The sequence below is a fragment of the Mytilus galloprovincialis genome, chromosome 12, assembly GCF_965363235.1.
Source record: "Mytilus galloprovincialis chromosome 12, xbMytGall1.hap1.1, whole genome shotgun sequence".
Lineage (NCBI taxonomy): Eukaryota > Metazoa > Mollusca > Bivalvia > Mytilida > Mytilidae > Mytilus > Mytilus galloprovincialis.
In genome coordinates this window covers 26620226-26639568 of record NC_134849.1, presented here as the reverse complement: position 1 = coordinate 26639568, position 19343 = coordinate 26620226, and the positions used below count along the sequence as shown (strand labels likewise).

At 31.0% G+C, this 19343-nt stretch overlaps 1 protein-coding gene across 1 annotated transcript in view; it reads left to right on the top strand.

Annotated features, from left to right (window-relative positions):
* The window catches only part of LOC143055277 (uncharacterized), a 180160-nt gene that overhangs the window by 139070 nt on the left and 21747 nt on the right, over positions 1-19343 (top strand). The window contains exons 11-15 of the mRNA XM_076228410.1: positions 571-615; positions 1208-1438; positions 3915-4538; positions 10281-10390; positions 12672-13876. Of these exons, the coding sequence (XP_076084525.1) occupies positions 571-615; positions 1208-1438; positions 3915-4538; positions 10281-10390; positions 12672-13876 (2215 nt within the window). The remainder of the gene's footprint in view (positions 1-570; positions 616-1207; positions 1439-3914; positions 4539-10280; positions 10391-12671; positions 13877-19343) is intronic.

Below are 19343 nucleotides of genomic sequence, written 5' to 3'. Positions count from 1 at the left end.
CTATGAATTTTATTCACCCTCTATTGATCCGGAGGGGTCAGTAGCTAACCGAATAACGAATTTATCGGACGCTGGACTCTTTCTGTTGCGTTTTGTTAAAAAATAAACAATGAAACACAACAGCAATAGATGACGTCACCATTAACGCGTCATGATCCCCCAATGAAACTTACTAACCCCGACAGTCTTATAGGGGGTCACAACGTGACGGCGTTTAACCAATCACAACGTGATAATTTATCTGTGGTCCGATAAAGTTCGATGGTTATCGTTGTTTTATATCTGTGATGTTTGTTTTAAGTAAAATGTATTGTTATCTATTAAACCGTTTTTTTCTTAAATGAATTGTTCCATGTTATGTATGTTTGGGTCTTTTATAGCCGGAAATACGGTATTGTGTTGTCTAATTGTTAAAAGACAGTACGGATGACTATAACTGCTTGCATCCATTTAATTTAAACCTTGATTGATTGACAATTATACCTAATTTTCATAATCATCTGTTAGACAAATTATATTTTGAGACACTTTAGCAAGCATACTTTTACTGTCAGATATGTCTATCTATAGTTGCAGATGACATATCCATGCAATTAAATGGAAATGAAACCACAGGTATGTAACAGTTTGACAGGTCCTTATCAAATGGCAAAAGCAAAAGCTCAAACAAATCAAACGAATTAAAAAACAAACTATCATATATCCGACATGGTACAGGCATTTTGTATGTATAAAATAAAGATGTAAACCTAGTTTTTATAGCTAGTAAAACATCTCATTTGTATGATAGTTGTGTATAATTATATTATATTTAAAACTATGCGTGACAAACCAAACAGTCAAAATATGTAAAAATATCACTAATAGTGGTACAGCAGTCAACGTTTGGTCTTATCTTAATCAGCCAAAAAAAAAAAACCACTAAAATATGACTCAACAAAACGCAACCCAAAATGACACAAAAATAAGGCAGATAATCGGAATCGAAGGACAAAAAAACCCATAACCTATCAATTACAAAAGAGGGACGAAAGATACCAAAGGGACAGTCAAAATCATAAACCTAAAACAAACTGACAACGCCATCATAACATAACATAATGGCTGTATGTAAGGTATGTACCAAACCACGCCAAAATGCATAAACACAAATTGCATGTACATGTTTTGGACTAATAGAAAATGTACTTTTTTGTTTTGCTTTTAGATGACGAAAGACAAAAGTTAATACATGAACTTTTTCTGAAAGGTGAATGCGGCAGACTTCATTTTGCAAGACTTGTATTTATTGGAAAACACGGAGTAGGAAAAACGAGTTTAATGAAACGATTACTATGGCACAACAAGGAAGATGTCACTTCTACAGAGAGTACAGACGGGATTGAAGTCGAGAAATGCAATATCAATATTGCTGATGGGAAATGGAGCCCGTGTAATGGTAAGACGCCTTTGTTTATTCAGTTTTAGGTTTTAGTCAGTGAATTCAAAGAATTTGCAAATACTTACTGTTTATAACAACATTGGATTACATTTTCGAAACACACTCAAGAACGCGAAGCAGTGTTAGTTTCTTCTACATTACACATCAAGCCGATCGCATCATAACAAAGTGACTGCTTTTTAAACCCATTGACATAAATTGCAGGGAGCCGATACTAGGTAGGCAGTAGAAGAATTTAAGTGAATTAATTCATTGGTTTAAGGCAAACAAATATATATAATACAAAATATAGTTATACCTAGCATTGTTAATATCTTCATTATACCTCTCACAGGACTTGATGTAGGTACACAATCATTAAATTTCATTCTTCAAGGTGTTCCAACTTATCTAAGTATAATTCACACTTGAAAATATTTTTTTTTTAATTTAGCTGTCTTTCTTATCAAATGTTCAATAGGTAAACGAGTGTTTTCCATTATGATCTTTGACATTAATCATTTAATAAGGTCTTTCCACTTTTCGTGGAAAAACCTTTTGTTTTTCTTCTTCTGGTTCTTTTTTTTTCTTCTGCCGTCTGTGATGCTTTTTTGTTTTATAACATATCGAATGGATTTTTGGCCAATGATGTTGTACAGTAATTGGGGTTTCAAAACTCACCCTGTGTGACCGAACACTTAGTTTTATAGGAGTAATCTCCCCACACCCCCTTTTTCTTGATATCGCTATATCTCTAAAACCGTAGAAGATTTTAGCAAACTGTTTTCACCAAATTGTTTGTCTACTCTTAAGAATGATTTGGTTAATTTTAACTGGAGTGATCGGAAGACATCATATGGGAGTTATTTCCCTTTGAAAATTTAAGATAGGCGATATGTTGGATAAATTCATACGTTATAAGTCGTAGAGGCCTAGAGTCTTTTATTATGAAGTCCTTAGTCCATTTGAAGGTAGAGGCCTAGAGTCTTTTATTATGAAGTCCTTAGTCCATTTGAAGGAAATTGAGGTCAAGGTCAAAGGTCAAGGTCATGTTCTTAATTTTGCTTGTTTTCGTTATTCAAAAGAAACTGTAACAGTTAATGATATGATGTGTTTGCCAAATAACAATAACCTATTTAAGTCGAAGTGTTTTGGTTAACCCTTATAGGAGTTTTCTCCCCTTATGTATTTGAAATCAGTATTTCTCCACAACCACACAAGTGATTAACCTCGAGTCTTTCGATTTTAATTCACTGACCTTTGACCTTGAAATTGATATCAAGGTTGAAGGTCAAGGTCATATTCTAAATTTTGAATTTTGCTTGTAATCCATATTCAAAAGAATACAAACAAAATTCAAAATCTAGACTATGACCTTTTTTACCTTCAACCTTGATATCAATTTCAAGGTCATAGGTCAATGAACTTAAATCGAATTTCCAGTAAGCCAAAATCATTACATGCACAGATAGCTTCACACGTACACAAAGCAAAGAAACAGCACTTTTATTCCTGGTCTTTATTTCGAAGTCACAATGAAGCCTTCGACATGGAATAAAAAATCTCTCATCTCAATGCAATTTAGATGATTCAGATATACTATATGGTATGTAACACCCACAAATATCTCAAAAAGCTGTATATGTTGTTTATCTACGTCCGGTTAAAAATCAACTTACAGGAATGTAGTACAATTTTTTAAAACCATATGTAAGATATAGATTGAACGATTAAGGACTGATGATCTTTGTAGAACACGTGTTAAACTTCTTTTGATTGTTTGAATTTTGTGAATGTGCATTCATACTTTGGGTTTTAATCTTTATTTGTCGCTTGTGCTGGTGAGACTACAGTTGAAACTATACCCTTGTATCAATATTTTACTAAATTTGTACTTGGTTTTGAGAGTGCATATTCAATTATATTATTTTTCTGTACTGTATCTTCTAATCACTATATTGCATTTTTGTTTGCGTTTTCCAAAATGTCTGTGTGAGATTTAATTTAGAACTTGTATAAATCTCTAAATAACTTGCTAATATGTCTGTTATGTTTGTTCTAAATTTAGAATGTTTGCGTTACTCACCGAATTTTGACAATATTGAACAAGTACCATGCACATGGCAGGTTTAGCTACTTTTAACATTACATTTAACGCATTTCTTTTTTTGGTAAAACGTCTGTACCCTGTGATAGTTGGTGTACATTCGCTACGTTGTGGGGTACAATTGATCGTTTGATTTTGTCAGTTTCATAGAGTTTTCCCTTTTTGAATTTACTTTTTTGTATTTTCTATATGAAAATCATAGGGTATATCCAAAAGGTTTAGAGACATTGTTCTTATCATATATTTGATTGGAAACTGTTGCATGCTACTAAAAAAGTTAGCAAAACAATGCATTGGACATATGATCGTGCATTTTTTCTTCGTGTGACAAAGAAACAAAAAAAGCATATACATCTTTACACCTCTTAATTGTTTTCATTTTAACAGAGACAGACGATGATGTACGCAGATTGATTCGCCAAGTGTTTAAAGGGAAGATGCTTAATGAAGAACGAAAGGCAACAGAAACTGTTGCTGATCATGAACCTTTGAGTTCAAATAAAGATGAATCAAGAGGTGAATCAGACATTGAACTTTCCTCAAGTTCCGATGAAAGTGATGACAAAGATAGCTTTATTGACGATTCTCAGAGCGAAAGTGATGAAAGTGTTGACGCATTAAACATGCAAACATTAATCCTAGCTGATAAGAAAGACGATCATGCAGCAGTAGAGACTGGTTTAAATGAGATGCAACAGGATAATTTCAAATCAGAAGAAACGTTTGACTCCAAAATTAACAACTATTCAAAGGAAAACGAGTCTGACCTTGTTAACGACGGTAGTATAAATGAAATGACTTCTACAATTATGAAATCATATCTTCAATTTAAAGAAAAGGAACAAGATGATATGTTGGCGTTTTGTTGGTTGTGGGATTTTGCTGGCCAGAAGGATTTTTATGCCACACACCAAGTCTTTTTGTCGAAACATGCAGTTTTTTTGCTGGTCACTGATAGCTTAGAGTTTAGCACTGCTGAAAATCAAGGGGAAGATTTTGAAGGCTCTGCGCGTGAGTTATTGAATTTAGAAACTGACACACAAAAAAAAATAACCTGCCTTAAAATGTTGTGCTTTTCAATTCTGCATTGATGTCAATGATTATCTTACAGATAATAGTAAACACCTGCAAAGTGTTGTGATAGGATTATATTGAACAGTTTTTATGCATCATAGGAAACTTGAATCAGTCAAGCTACCCCCGCTACATTGTTAAATTTTACAAATATGAGAAATAGGGCAATTCTGTTTTTGGTATTCTAACTCATAACATTGTTTGAAAATATCTCGTGCAAGGTCTCATTTTGTAATTTTAAACACAAATGTTTAATGGTCTAAATATGAAAATAAAGAGATGTTGTATGATAATGTAAAATAGTCGACTAATTGTTTAAAATACTTATACTAGGGGTTTTGTAAATAATATGTATATATAATATTCACATAACGTACAGTTGGGTGCAGACCAAGCATTACATAAAGTAAACGCAAGTTAACGCCGCGTGCACATATTTCGTTAGTTAACTTCAAATCTCCCGTTTACTAGTAAACGCACGTTTACTATAATTACGTTAACGTGGTCGAAATGGAAATTTCTAATGTCTACCCTAGTAAACGGGCGTTTACTATGTGTCCGTTTAGTCAGTAGTAAACGGGCGTTTACTTCAGAATTCTTCAAATTTATTTTTACGTGCACTTAAAAGTAAACGGGCGTTTAGTACAGAGTTTACAAGTGTATTTTTACGTGCACTTGAAAGTAAACGCACGTTTACTTTTCGCGTTAACTGATTGGGTAAATTTAGAAATAAACTTCAAGTTCATTTGCACATTTATTTTATAAAAGCGACCTTTAGTCTTTATATTTCACGTATATGTGTTTCAAACCAGAACAATTCAAAAACTCTTTTAATTCGAAATATTAAATTACACAAAATCACTTTCATAAAGTCCATTAACTTTACTGATTGGCAGATTTTCTATATTTTCCTTTCAAAAGTTACATGTGCAAATATCGATTCGGAAAGAAAGGTTATCCGAGACATCGGGAGAATATTTTTATATGATGGGATATAAACATCATGGTTTACGTTGTTTCGTTCCCCGTTTATAATTGTCTCTTCGAATTCCTAATTATAACTCGGTGTATTTAATACAATAATTTTTTTATCGAAATTCACATTGTTTGCCTTGGATTAACATGATAAGATTCTGTTTTGACAAATGATAAAAAAAAAGGTAAATTGAACAGTATATTGAAAGGGATATCAATAAAGTGTAATATAAGTATGTTCATTTGTACCATCTCGTCAATTAAAATGTTCAAATATTGCTATCTTTACATTGATATATAACTCATTTACTATGCGGCTATATAAATTTACATAATAGAATGCTTATATGGTCAGTTTTGGTTGTTGTGGACAAATAATTTTATTATATGAGTCAGTCTGAGGTATGAAAACTACTGAATTTTGTTTGCGATTCAATATTTTCAATAAAAAAAGGACATGCTGGCACTCTAAATTGATGCGAACAAATTTTTTTAGTCATAATATTCAAATATTGCTACCTATTTTCTTATACAATCAATCCTTACATGAAAATATAGCTCATTTACTATGCGGCTATATAGATTTACATAATAAAATGCTTATATGGTCAGTTTTGGTTGTTGCGGACAAATAATTTTATTATATGAGTCAGTCTGAGGTATGAAAACTACTGAATTTTGTTTACAATTCAATATTTTAAATAAAAAAAGGACATGCTGGCCCTCTAAATTGATGCGAACAAAATTTTTTAGTCATAATATTCAAATATTGCTACCTATTTTCTTATACAATCAATCCTTACATGAAAATATAACTCATTTACTATGCGGCTATATAGATTTACATAATAAAATGCTTATATGGTCAGTTTTGGTTGTTGCGGACAAATATTTTTATTATATGAGTCAGTCTGAGGTATGAAAACTACTGAATTTTGTTTACGATTCAATATTTTAAATAAAAAAGGACATGCTGGCACTCTAAATTGATGGGAACAAAATTTTTTTAATCATATTAATATTCAAATATTACTTCCTTTTTTATTATACAATCAATCCTTACTTGAAAATATAACTCATTTACTATGCAGCTATATAGATTTACATACTAGATAGCTTATATGGTCAGTTTTGGTTGTTGCGGACAAATATTTTTATTATATGAGGCAGTCTGAGGTATGAAAACTACTGAATTTTGTTTACGATTCAATATTTTGAATAAAAAAGGACATGCTGGCACTCTAAATTGATGCGAATAAAATTTTGTAATCATAATGTTCAAATATTGCTACCCATTTTTTTATACAACAAATCCTTACATGAAAATATAACTCATTTACTATGCGGCTATATAGATTTACATAATAAAATGCTTATATGGTAAGTTTTGGTTGTTGTGGACAAATAATTTTATTATATGAGTCAGTCTGAGGTATGAAAACTACTGAATTTTGTTTACGATTCAATATTTTGAATAAAAAAAGTACATGCTGGCACTCTAAATTGATGCGAACAAAATTTTTTAGTCATAATATTCAAATATTGCTACCTATTTTCTTATACAATCAATCCTTACATGAAAATATAACTCATTTACTATGCGGCTATATAGATTTACATAATAAAATGCTTATATGGTCAGTTTTGGTTGTTGCGGACAAATAATTTTATTATATGAGTCAGTCTGAGGTATGAAAACTACTGAATTTTGTTTACGATTCAATATTTTAAATAAAAAAAGGACATGCTGGCACTCTAAATTGATGCGAACCAATTTTTTTTAATCATGATATTCAAATATTACTACCTTTTTTATTATACAATCAATCCTTACTTGGAAATATAACTCATTTACTATGCGGCTATATAGATTTACATACTAGAATGCTTATATGGTCAGTTTTGGTTGTTGCAGACAAATATTTTTATTATATGAGTCAGTCTGAGGTATGAAAACTACTGAATTTTGTTTACGCTTCAATATTTTGAATAAAAAAGGACATGCTGGCACTCTAAATTGATGCGAACAAAATTTTGTAATCATAATATTCAAATATTGCTACCTATTTTCTTATACAATCAATCCTTACATGAAAATATAGCTCATTTACTATGCGGCTATATAGATTTACATAGGCAAATGCTTATATGGTCAGTTTTGGTTGTTGCGGACAAATAGTTTTATTATATGAGTCAGTCTGAGGTATGAAAACTACTGAATTTTGTTTACGATTCAATATTTTGAATAAAAAAGGACATGCTGGCACTCTAAATTGATGCGAACAAAATTTTTTAGTCATAATATTCAAATATTGCTACCTATTTTCTTATACAATAAATCCTTACATGAAAATATAACTCATTTACTATGCGGCTATATAGATTTACATACTAGAATGTTTATATGGTCAGTTTTGGTTGTTGCAGACAAACAATTTTATTATGTGAGTCAGTCTGAGGTATGAAAACTACTGAATTTTGTTTACGATTCAATATTTTAAATAAAAAAAGGACATGCTGGCACTCTAAATTGATGCGAACAAAATTTTTTAGTCATAATATTCAAATATTGCTACCTATTTTCTTATACAATCAATCCTTACATGAAAATATAACTCATTTACTATGTGGCTATATAGATTTACATAATAAAATGCTTATATGGTCAGTTTTGGTTGTTGCGGACAAATAACTTTATTATATGAGTCAGTCTGAGGTATGAAAACTACTGAATTTTGTTTACGATTCAATATTTTAAATAAAAAAGGACATGCTGGCACTCTAAAGTGATGCTAACAAAATTTTTTAGTCATAATTTTCAAATATTGCTACCTATTTTATTATACAATCAATCCTTACATGAAAATATAACTCATTTACTATGCGGCTATATAGATTTACATACTAGAATGTTTATATGGTCAGTTTTGGTTGTTGCAGACAAACAATTTTATTATGTGAGTCAGTCTGAGGTATGAAAACTACTGAATTTGGTTTACGATTCAATATTTTGAATAAAAAAGGACATGCTGGCACTCTAAATTGATGCGAACAAAATTTTTTAGTCATAATATTCAAATATTGCTACCTATTTTCTTATACAATAAATCCTTACATGAAAATATAACTCATTTACTATACGGCTATATAGATTTACATAATTAAATGCTTATATGGTCAGTTTTGGTTGTTGCGGACAAATAATTTTATTATATGAGTCAGTCTGAGGTATGAAAACTACTGAATTTTGTTTACGATTCAATATTTTAAATAAAAAAAGGACATGCTGGCACTCTATATTGATGCTAACAAAATTTTTTAGTCATAATTTTCAAATATTGCTACCTATTTTATTATACAATCAATCCTTACATGAAAATATAACTCATTTACTATGCGGCTATATAGATTTACATACTAGAATGTTTATATGGTCAGTTTTGGTTGTTGCTTACAAAGAATTTTATTATGTGAGTCAGTCTGAGGTATGAAAACTACTGAATTTTGTTTACGATTCAATATTTTGAATAAAAAAGGACATGCTGGCACTCTAAATTGATGTGAACAAACCTTTTTAGTCATAATATTCAAATATTGCTACATATTTTCTTATTCAATCAATCCTTACATGAAAATATAACTAATTTACTATGCAGCTATATAGATTTACATATTAAAATGCTTATATGGTCAGTTTTTGTTGTTTCGGACAAATTATTTTATTACATGAGTAAGTCTGAGGTATGAAAACTTCTGATTTTTTTTTACGATTCAATATTTTGAATAAAAAAGTACATGCTGGCAATCTAAATTGATGCGAACAAAATTTTTTAGTCATAATATTCAAATATTGCTACTTAATAATAATTATATATTACGAGTTAGTCTGATGTATGAAAACTACTGAATTTTGTTTACTATTCAATATTTTAAATAAAAAGAGGTCATCGCCGTCAGACTGGTACAAAAATTGCTGTCAATTGTTTTATATGGTCAATTATGGCATAAAAATATAACTGAATTACTTCTATATAGAATAAGATAACTTGTTAAGAGGTAAATATTGTCAGTTGTGGTGAATGATATCAAAAAGTTTTGTTTTACGAGTCAGTCTGTCTAAGATGAGAAAACTGTTTGATTTTGGTGAGGATTAAATTACATGTATTTGAATAAACATACTTAAACTATTATTTGCGAAGAACAAGAAATTTACTATAATTATTGTTCAATTAAATACAAATGTGTGACATTTTTAAATAGCTGTAATCGTCAATATGTCAAGCAGAAATGACCACTTGGTCAATTAATTTTGATGTTCCTTATCATTTCATATTTTAGGTCAGTGTATCCAAGTTACGATGACAATCTGCGTTAACCGGCGTTTACTACAAACAGTAAACGCGCGTTTACTTATTACAAAAATAGAAGACGCGCCTTTTTCCACGTTAACGCGGAGGTAAACGGAAAAGTAAACGCCCGTTTACTCTTTACAAAATTAGAAGACTCGCCGTTTTTGCGTTAACGCGGAGGTAAACGCGAAAGTAAACGCCCGTTTACTTTTAATGTCTACTGCAATTTCGGAGTTAACGCACAGTTAACGCGGCGTTTACATGAAGTGCACGCGAGTAAACGCCGCGTTAACTTTTCGGCCCGTCTACATGTAATGCTTGGTCTGCACCCAACTGTATAAATATATCAATTCAGAGTATGTAAGTTTCTGGTTTGACGCCATTCACTGTTACTGGTCGACTACGAAGAAAGGAAGACTTGACCCTCCGATCATTGTTGTGTGTACAAACGAAGACAAATTAAAGGTAAGCATGTTAATTCCTGTAAAACATTTCAGTACATAATGCATGTAATGATTATAGCTTTACAATAAATCGAAAGACGCTATATGGACGAATTAGAATCTATACATTGAAATAAGAAAAAAAAATTGTTTAAACAAAATGATTAATACAAGGAAATTAAAAACTAATTGTACAGAGAACAAAATTAAAGGTCTTTCCATCAGTATGTATCTTTTTTATATGAAAATATTAAAATAAGATTTCTGAAAGTTAGTGATAACAAGCCAAAATAAAAATTTTGAACATTTCCCTGACCTTTGACCAGGACCTCATTTTCATTTTAATGGACCCTAGAAAAAAATAATTAGAACAAAATCAACAGGTCTCTCCACGAAAAAGTGGAAAGATCTAATGAGTGTTAAATTACCAGGCCGACCATTAAAGATGAAGTATCAAGAAACGTGTTGTTAACTCTTTCTCTGTTGTAACAATAAGACGAGTTCGGAATAGTTATGATTGTTTACCCAAAGAATAGATCACCAATGCTGTATTTGGGAATTGGTTTAGACTGTTTTGGTCCAAACTGTTAACTCTTTTACTTCACTTGAATCAGATTTAATTTATTTGAGGATCACAGGTGTGTCTTTTGTAGACTCAACTTCGAGAGTGTCACACGATGACACATGATAAACAACAAACTGACTCAATGAACCACACTTCTGTATGTATGTGCCTCTCCGAAATCATGAACCTGTAATTCAGTGGTTGTCGTTTTCTTATGTGTTACATTTCTGTTTGCCGTACATAAATTACGCCGTTAGTGTTTTTCGTTTGAATTGTTTTACTTTTGTAATATCGGGGCCTCTTTTAGCTGACTATACGGTATTGGTATTGCTCATTTTAGAAGGCCGTACGGTAATATATAGATGATAATTTTTGTGTCGTTTGGTCTCTTGTGGAGAGTTGTCTCATTGGCATTCATACAACTTCTTCTTTGTTTATATTGATGAATTCGTTATGTAAATCATATATATATATATATATATATATATATATAATTTGTGATTTTTTATCCAAATTTAGGAATTTCTACACATTTATTCATTGTAAATATTGAACATTTGTATAAAATATAAAAAAAAAACGAAGGGTAACAATAACTTAAATGTCATAGTTGATACTTTTTCTTAAATCCAGTAAAGTTAAACCTATGCTGTACTTTAATTTATAGGTATCAATCAAATTCAATAGATATTCCATAATTCTTTAACTGGACTAATAATATTCAATGTCAGTATCATATTGTTTCTAACCCAGATTCAGTTTCTAGATGACATTTAGCATCATTATAAGACACATCTTGATGTGTACATTTATTGTTCAGATGTGTTTGACCCCAGCACTTATATCATAGTACCAACGTATTTGAAATAAAGTGTCTTAAAGTAACTAATGGTTTGATATAGACTGTTCACTCAACCATAAATTTTAATGAATGACAGAAGCAAACGGAATTCTTTTTGGGTTGTGTATACCATGTTTTCATATGTCAATCAAAACTCCGAGGAAAATTTAAAACGGAAAGTCCCTTATCAAATTCAAATTTTAAGGCTCAAACATATCAAACTAAAATATAACAACTGTCATATTCCTGACTTGCAACATGTATTTATTTATGTAAAAAATGGTGGATCGAACATGACAGTTGCATCAAATTCCATTATTTTGACAACAACATATGAACAAAACAAACAGAGATGATAGGTAAACATGTCAAAAATAGGGATATAGCAGTCAACTCAAAGTTTTGTTATAATGTTAATCACTATAAAACATAAGCAAATTTATATCAAAGACGCACAAACAGGCAAAAAGACTAAACACGTAAGCAAAAATGGAAGACAAAAATATTTAACCTTACCATAGCACAATACTTGTAACAAAATGACGGGGTGTTTAAGTACAGAGCCACATCATATAGTATGTTATGTACGTACCTGAATATGAGTTCACCATATGGTATTTTGATACCCGTTAAACTATAAAAAAAAAAAAAACGTGTTCAACATTAATGCTTTCAGTATGATTCAAATCCCGCCATTAAATGGATAAGCTAGTTGTTCTACATTGATGAACAGAAATAAGTATCAAAGTAACGATAGTTACAGTCCCTTAAAGCAATTGAAATATAAAATAAAGTCTTCTTAATCGGTAAAATACATGATTCGTGTTAATCTTATCTTTGCGTCAAATATTTAACCAAAAACGTATTATGATACATTTTGTCTTAAATGTATTGAAGGAACCCACAGAGAGAGAAAAACGACAAAAACAGTTCAAAAAGAATTTAAGAAAAGTTTTGAATAACCAGGAAAAGAAAAGACACTTGAGAAACATTTATTTTATTTCTAATACTGAGGATACTGATATTGTGTTTGAAGAGATTAGAAAAGATATTTCACGCCAAGCTATGGCTATGGAAGATTGGGGAAAAGACTGTCCGTTGAAATGGCTTTTATTTCAACAAGTCTTATTGAAGTTAAAAGACAACAATGTACCAATTTCATCAACAAATGCATTGCTAAAAATTGCAAAACATAAAGATATTGGTATAAGGGAAGATAATGAAGTAAAACAATGCTTGCAATACTGTCATGACATGGGAACAGTTGTCTACTTTGACGAAGAAAACTTAGCAGATCATGTTATTTTGGACCCTAAATGGTTGATAAATGCCTTGAGATGTCTTGTTAGTGATAAAATTGATAATGTAATCGAAGTTTCAGATGACTGGGAAACATTGACAGACACTGGCCAATTAACAGATTCACTTATATCTCTCCTGTTCAAGAAAGAACCAGAATTGAAATTTGAAGAGAACAAAGCACATTTAATTGAAGTTATGAAACGGTTTGATATTATAGTGAACTTAAAAAAGTCATCTGCACTATATATGCCTTGCATGATAAAGTCTTGCTCGTTCTCAGAAGTTCAAAAGCAGTTTGGTGACGAAAAACAACCATTTTACAAAACTAGCTGGTTATGTTTAGAATTTAAGTTTCTTCCTCCAGCCTTTTTCAACCATATTATTGTCTGGTATATTAAGCAGTATCAGGTGCATGTTATAATCGATAGAGTAAATCGAAGCAAAAGAAATGCATTATATCGCCACATTGGTATATTTGATTTAGATTTGTCTTGTTGTGAACAACTTGTTGTTTGTGAAGGACCTAATGTCATAGCCCTTCAAGTATGGGATTCACGTATGTCAAATAACCTTTACGGAGATTTGGAATCAAACCTATATAAATTTGTTGAAACATTACGAAAGCACTACAATCTACACATATCATATACAAAATCATTTACATGTGCAGACGGTGATTTTACAATTAATCGAAAAACAATTGAAGATTTAATTGTGTATTATTACTGGTGCTCAGAGCATAAGACAATTCACCAATCAGACGATTTAGTCAATCCTTGGAGTGTTAGTAAAGAATTGCTGTAAGTATATCATTAACTCATTAACATTGGTTTGTTTTGTTTTCAACATATTTCACAACATATAACAGCGCGAAAATATTTGGTTTTGTATATTATCAAATAACTGTGTATTACCAAAAATCACATGCAATTTCAATACAAAAGAAACAAAGATCGGTTGACGAAACGCGCGCGTATTGGCACACACTTGTAAATTAGTGTTTTTGTCAGGTAAGATCAACATCAAATGTGTCAAAGCCTATATCATGTATATATCTTATGTAAATCTCTCAACTTTTTTATTAGATTAAATATGTATTTAAATCGACAATGACATTAAACGTTAAAGCACATTTACGTTCCCGCATTTGTGATTTAATTTGCATTAAACAGATGATGTGCTAACGGACATTTTATCAGAACAGTACATAAGTAATAGGTCTATATAACTGATGCGTTATTGTATATAAATAATGTATGTTGATAGCAAACAATACACTATCTAGTTTATGAAGCTATCAAGTCGGTTCATGAGTAATACTCTCCTATTCTGACATAGCTAATATCTAAATTTCACACACCATTAAATACGTCCCCCCGAGATACTGTTGAAGTTAAAATAACGAACTCCGAGAAAAGTTCTTAACGGAAAGTCATTAGGCAAATGGCAATATCATAATTTCAAACACATAAAAAAATGGATTACAACTGTAATATTCCTGACATGGTAGAGCCATTTCCTAAGTAGAAACTATTCAAACGTCTCAGCATACATAATTATAAACTCGTTTTAGTTCATTACGTATTGAGCATCAAGTAAATGGTTATACTTAAGCTACATGCACTTTGATTGAGAGCTGTTTAATTTTCACTCATACCACATCTTCTTATATCTATATAAATGATAAAAATCACATAGACATTTTTTTCTATTCAATCTCTTGGATATGTTTTTTTTATCATTTAAAGCAGAGAAGTTTGAATTTGACACCTATAGTTTTTAATGTTTTAATTTATAAAGATTGGTCTTCGTCCTCAGTAAATGTATGATACTTTTCATGATACTAGTCTAATAAGGTGCAAATAAAGGCCGAAGTAGTATACCGTTGTTAAAAAATCATAAATCGAGAGAAAACAAAACCAGATTTCAAACTAAAATCGAAGGAAACACAACAACCGTTACAGATAAACAAAGAAACAACAGGAACACAAAAGTGCAACAAAACATTCACATAACGAACCACTTGGTAACAACGAAATAATAATTGATGAAAAACAGGCAAATTTAAAAAAAGGTGTACTTGCAAACTGCTATAGCAAATAAAGAAATGAACTACCATTTGATTTTTCTTCACCAGTATTTTGCTAAGTTTATTCTATTACCTAATATCACGTTAGAATCTGAATTTGTTCAAAGATAGTAAGTCTCGTATGTGTAGAGAAAAGTATTTCCTCAATTTCATTTAGTTAAGATTCTTCTATAATCTATATCTATCACATCTTACTTCTGTTGAACTAGAAAGTCATGAATGAGAGTGACGTTACTCTTACATCTAAATAGACATATTACGAAAAGGTATATTCACGACGCTGAGGTTGACAAATAACACTTTAAATGTGGGAAATGTGTCAAAACACAAAAGAGATTACCTGTCTATACATTGAATCTTAATCAGAAACTGTATAAGGATTGATCCTTTTGGAGACAATTCCGTATGGAAGGTATATTTAACAAATTTACAATAAGAAATATAAGAAATGGATAGTAAAGTAAAAACTAGGTGGACGGGGACGGTTATGTAAATACAGTAGATATGCGTGGCAACGGAGACATATGGTACATACGTGTATGTATTCTTCGGCGAGTCCTTAATAGGTATTTCAAATAATCTGAAGCATTATAATCTATTTCATACCTATTCCTAAAAATATATGCATAAACAGTAATATTTATATAGTTATGAAAAGCAAACAAAAGAGTGCAAGTATTTCGATCTATTTGTGTGCCTCTTATAAAATTGTCTTTTTAAAAACACCTTAAACAGGATTTTTATACAATTTCAACTTGAAACATGTTGCATTATTTATACAATTTCAACTTGAAACATGTTGCATTATTTATACTATTTCAACTTAATACATGTTGCATTATTTATACAATTTCAACTTGAAACATGTTGCATTATTTATACAATTTCAACTTGAAACATGTTGCATTATAGTTTTAGGAAATACTTCTGTTCATATAGGTTCAAAGACATGCATGTTCTTCCTTTATTTCCTTCCAAATTTGTCTTGATTTAAAGTTTCAGCTCAATTTGTATTTTCTTTCTAAGGGGTTTGTGATTGATGGATTGTTGTTTATTTTACATCCAGTGGCAAATATTTCATGCATGTTCACATCGATAAGAGGTTTGTGTAATATATGACTTACTACTCACCGGTTAAACATCCCTGCAGTGTTTCAAAACTGGTTAAACATCCCTGCAGCGTTTCAGATGCATTGCATAATGACTTTGCATTTACACCTTAACACCACTTTATGCAGATATTTTATATTCTATAAAATCCTGAAACGTTTGGTTGAAATTCGCCAACCGTTTCATTTAAAATTGACAATAGGAAAATTGATACCGATAACAGATGGGTTTCTTTTATTTAAGATAACAATGCTAGGGGTTTTCTTCAAAATATTTATGGCGTTTTTTATACTAAATCTGTTGGATGTGTACCTATTACTACTATACGGTAGCACCCTTTTTAAGGAAGGGGAGGGGACTAGGATCAAATTCGAAAAACGGCAGGAAAGGAGTTTCGAGTTTTAAAAAAGGCAGAATGAGCAACTTCACAAAAAAGGCAGGATGACAAGTCATGTAAAAAGGCAGAACAAACCTAATTAACAGTCCGGACAGAAAAGCCTGCAATACTTTTCATTAGCCTGTCCTGAGGCAGGGACCTGTTGTTCAGTGGTAGTGGTTATATTCTGTCTGTCATATTTGTTCTTCGTAAATGGTTACCCCTACAGACGCCATCAACTAATTATATATAAGAGCTAAACAACGAGAAGAAAAAAAGAAAATGTATACAAATGAATTTGCGTATATCAGAGTGTCGGATCTAAGTCAGACACACTATAAGGCGCTTAAAAACAGTCATTTGAAACTTATGGAGACACCCGAGACAAAAAATCAACCAGACTGTAATATTTTGTGTGGGATAAGTGGCGCGAATGAATGAACTTTTTTATGAACTGTAATACAACAATAAAACTAATATGTAATTAGCTTACTACATGTATGTATATATTACTAATCTAGAATCGAATGAACTTGTATATCTCTCAGTCCCACTTTTCGTAAGCCACTCACTACTGCACGCGTATAAATACCTTCCATGTCTTATGATAGCCAGCATGCAATGATATCACAAATGAAATTATCATATAGGATGTTACATTATGATGTTCTAGATAAATGCGATTTGGATTTACTAAGACGGACGGGATTGAAATTTTACCTATTTAATTATATAATCAATGTTTTGACACCGTCCCTAAATTTAAAGTCGAATTTTTTAACCTCAGCGTCGAGAATATACCTTTTGGTAACATGTCTAATACAATACAAATAGAGACATAACCCGTAAGTGTCACCTAATGGAGTAAAACATGTTTTTTTCGGTATGACATATCCTCTTTATTTCGGTTTACATTTAAAGTGGTAATACCTTTTTAATATGAGGGGACGCATACATGTACTATATAACACGTTAACACGTACATCATTTATTAATATTATATACTTAGTTCAGGGCAAGTTAAAATCAAGTATACATATTATTATACGATTTACTTTCTTTTATTGATCATGGAATTCTTAATAAATGATAGACGTGGCTAAATAAGTGTATTTTTTTACTTCGAAAACAGTGAATGTTTTCGCACATTACGATCCTTTAACATGTTCAACCAAGGTATACATGTCAATACTGAAATAAATCAATAGTGATGCCTTAATAACATTTAATCTAATCGAAGTATAATAAATTGTAATCAGCTATTTTTTGTTGTTTCATACATGTATTCTGATATCGGACTCTAATCATCATTCTTTTAAACTGAGTTTAACTGTGCGTATATTGTTGTGCGTTTGTTTTTCTACATTGGCTAGAGGTATAGGGGGAGGATTTAGATCTAAAAAAAAACCATGTTAACCACGCCGCAATATCGCGTCTGTGCCAAGTCAGAAGCCTCTGGCCTTAAATAGTCTAGTATGATTTTTAATTTTAGTTTTGGTGTATAATTCGGAGTTTTGTATGCTGTCCATTATCACTGAATTATTATGCATATTGTTAAGGTTATAGCTTGAGGACGGCTACGGGTGCGGGAGTTTCTCGCTACATTGAAGACCCATTGGTGGCCTTCGACTGTTGTCTACTCTATGGTTGGGTTGTTGTCGCTTTGACAAATTCCCCATTCCCATTCTCAGTTTTATATATAGGATAATGGTTATTCAAATGCATAACGTAAATCTTTAAAACTTGGTTTTTTTTATCATTAATGCAAAACTATTGATAGTATTTCCATCAATGTGGTATTTTTTATTTATCATGATTTCAAATTATAACTTTGGCTGTATCGATTGATAAGAATTACAGATCCTTTCAATTTTTTAAAAATTACTGTCGATGTTCATAGTATTTTTTTTTTTAAATTCACACTTGACGTTGGTATTCACAAATTTGAAATAATATTGTGCATAATGAATACACTACAAACCATTAAAGTCTGAAATGGCCTATATCTGTACTCGACCGTACTGATTTTTACTCGACCAGTCTGAATTAGTCTGACTTTTACTTGACATTACTCGACCCCAGTCTGAACCATACTCGACTGTACTGAATCGTACTTGACCCTTATCTTTGTCGTTGAAAATAGTCTGAACTATTACTCGACCAGTCTGAAACAGTCTTAACCCATTCTCGACCTGTACTCGACCTATTTTTCCAGTCTAAACCATACTTAACCAAAGGTCTGAACAATACTCGATTAGTCTGAACCATACTAGACCAAATAACCTCTACTTTTTTAACTATTAAAATAAATTTCTTTTAAACTGACATATATAACAACAGCCAACAAAATTTATAAATTGTTTAACCTTATATTAGAAATATATCTATTATTATATTTAGGAAAAACAAAAATTATATTATATATATTTTATATCAAAAAGGGACAGAAATAAATAAAATTGTTTTTCTCATTAGTGGTGAAATATAAAGTATTACCTCTGCTTGGGGCAAACTCATAAATAAGATCACACCTGGTCAGAGGTATTTTAAAAATTCTAAATAACATTTATTCAAAATTGCAACATCCTGTTTAACTTAAATAACAAGGCCTTTCGAATATACTAGATAAGTAATACACGAAGTTAAGAATAACATTGACGGTACTAATTTTCTTGCACCAGATGCGCATTTC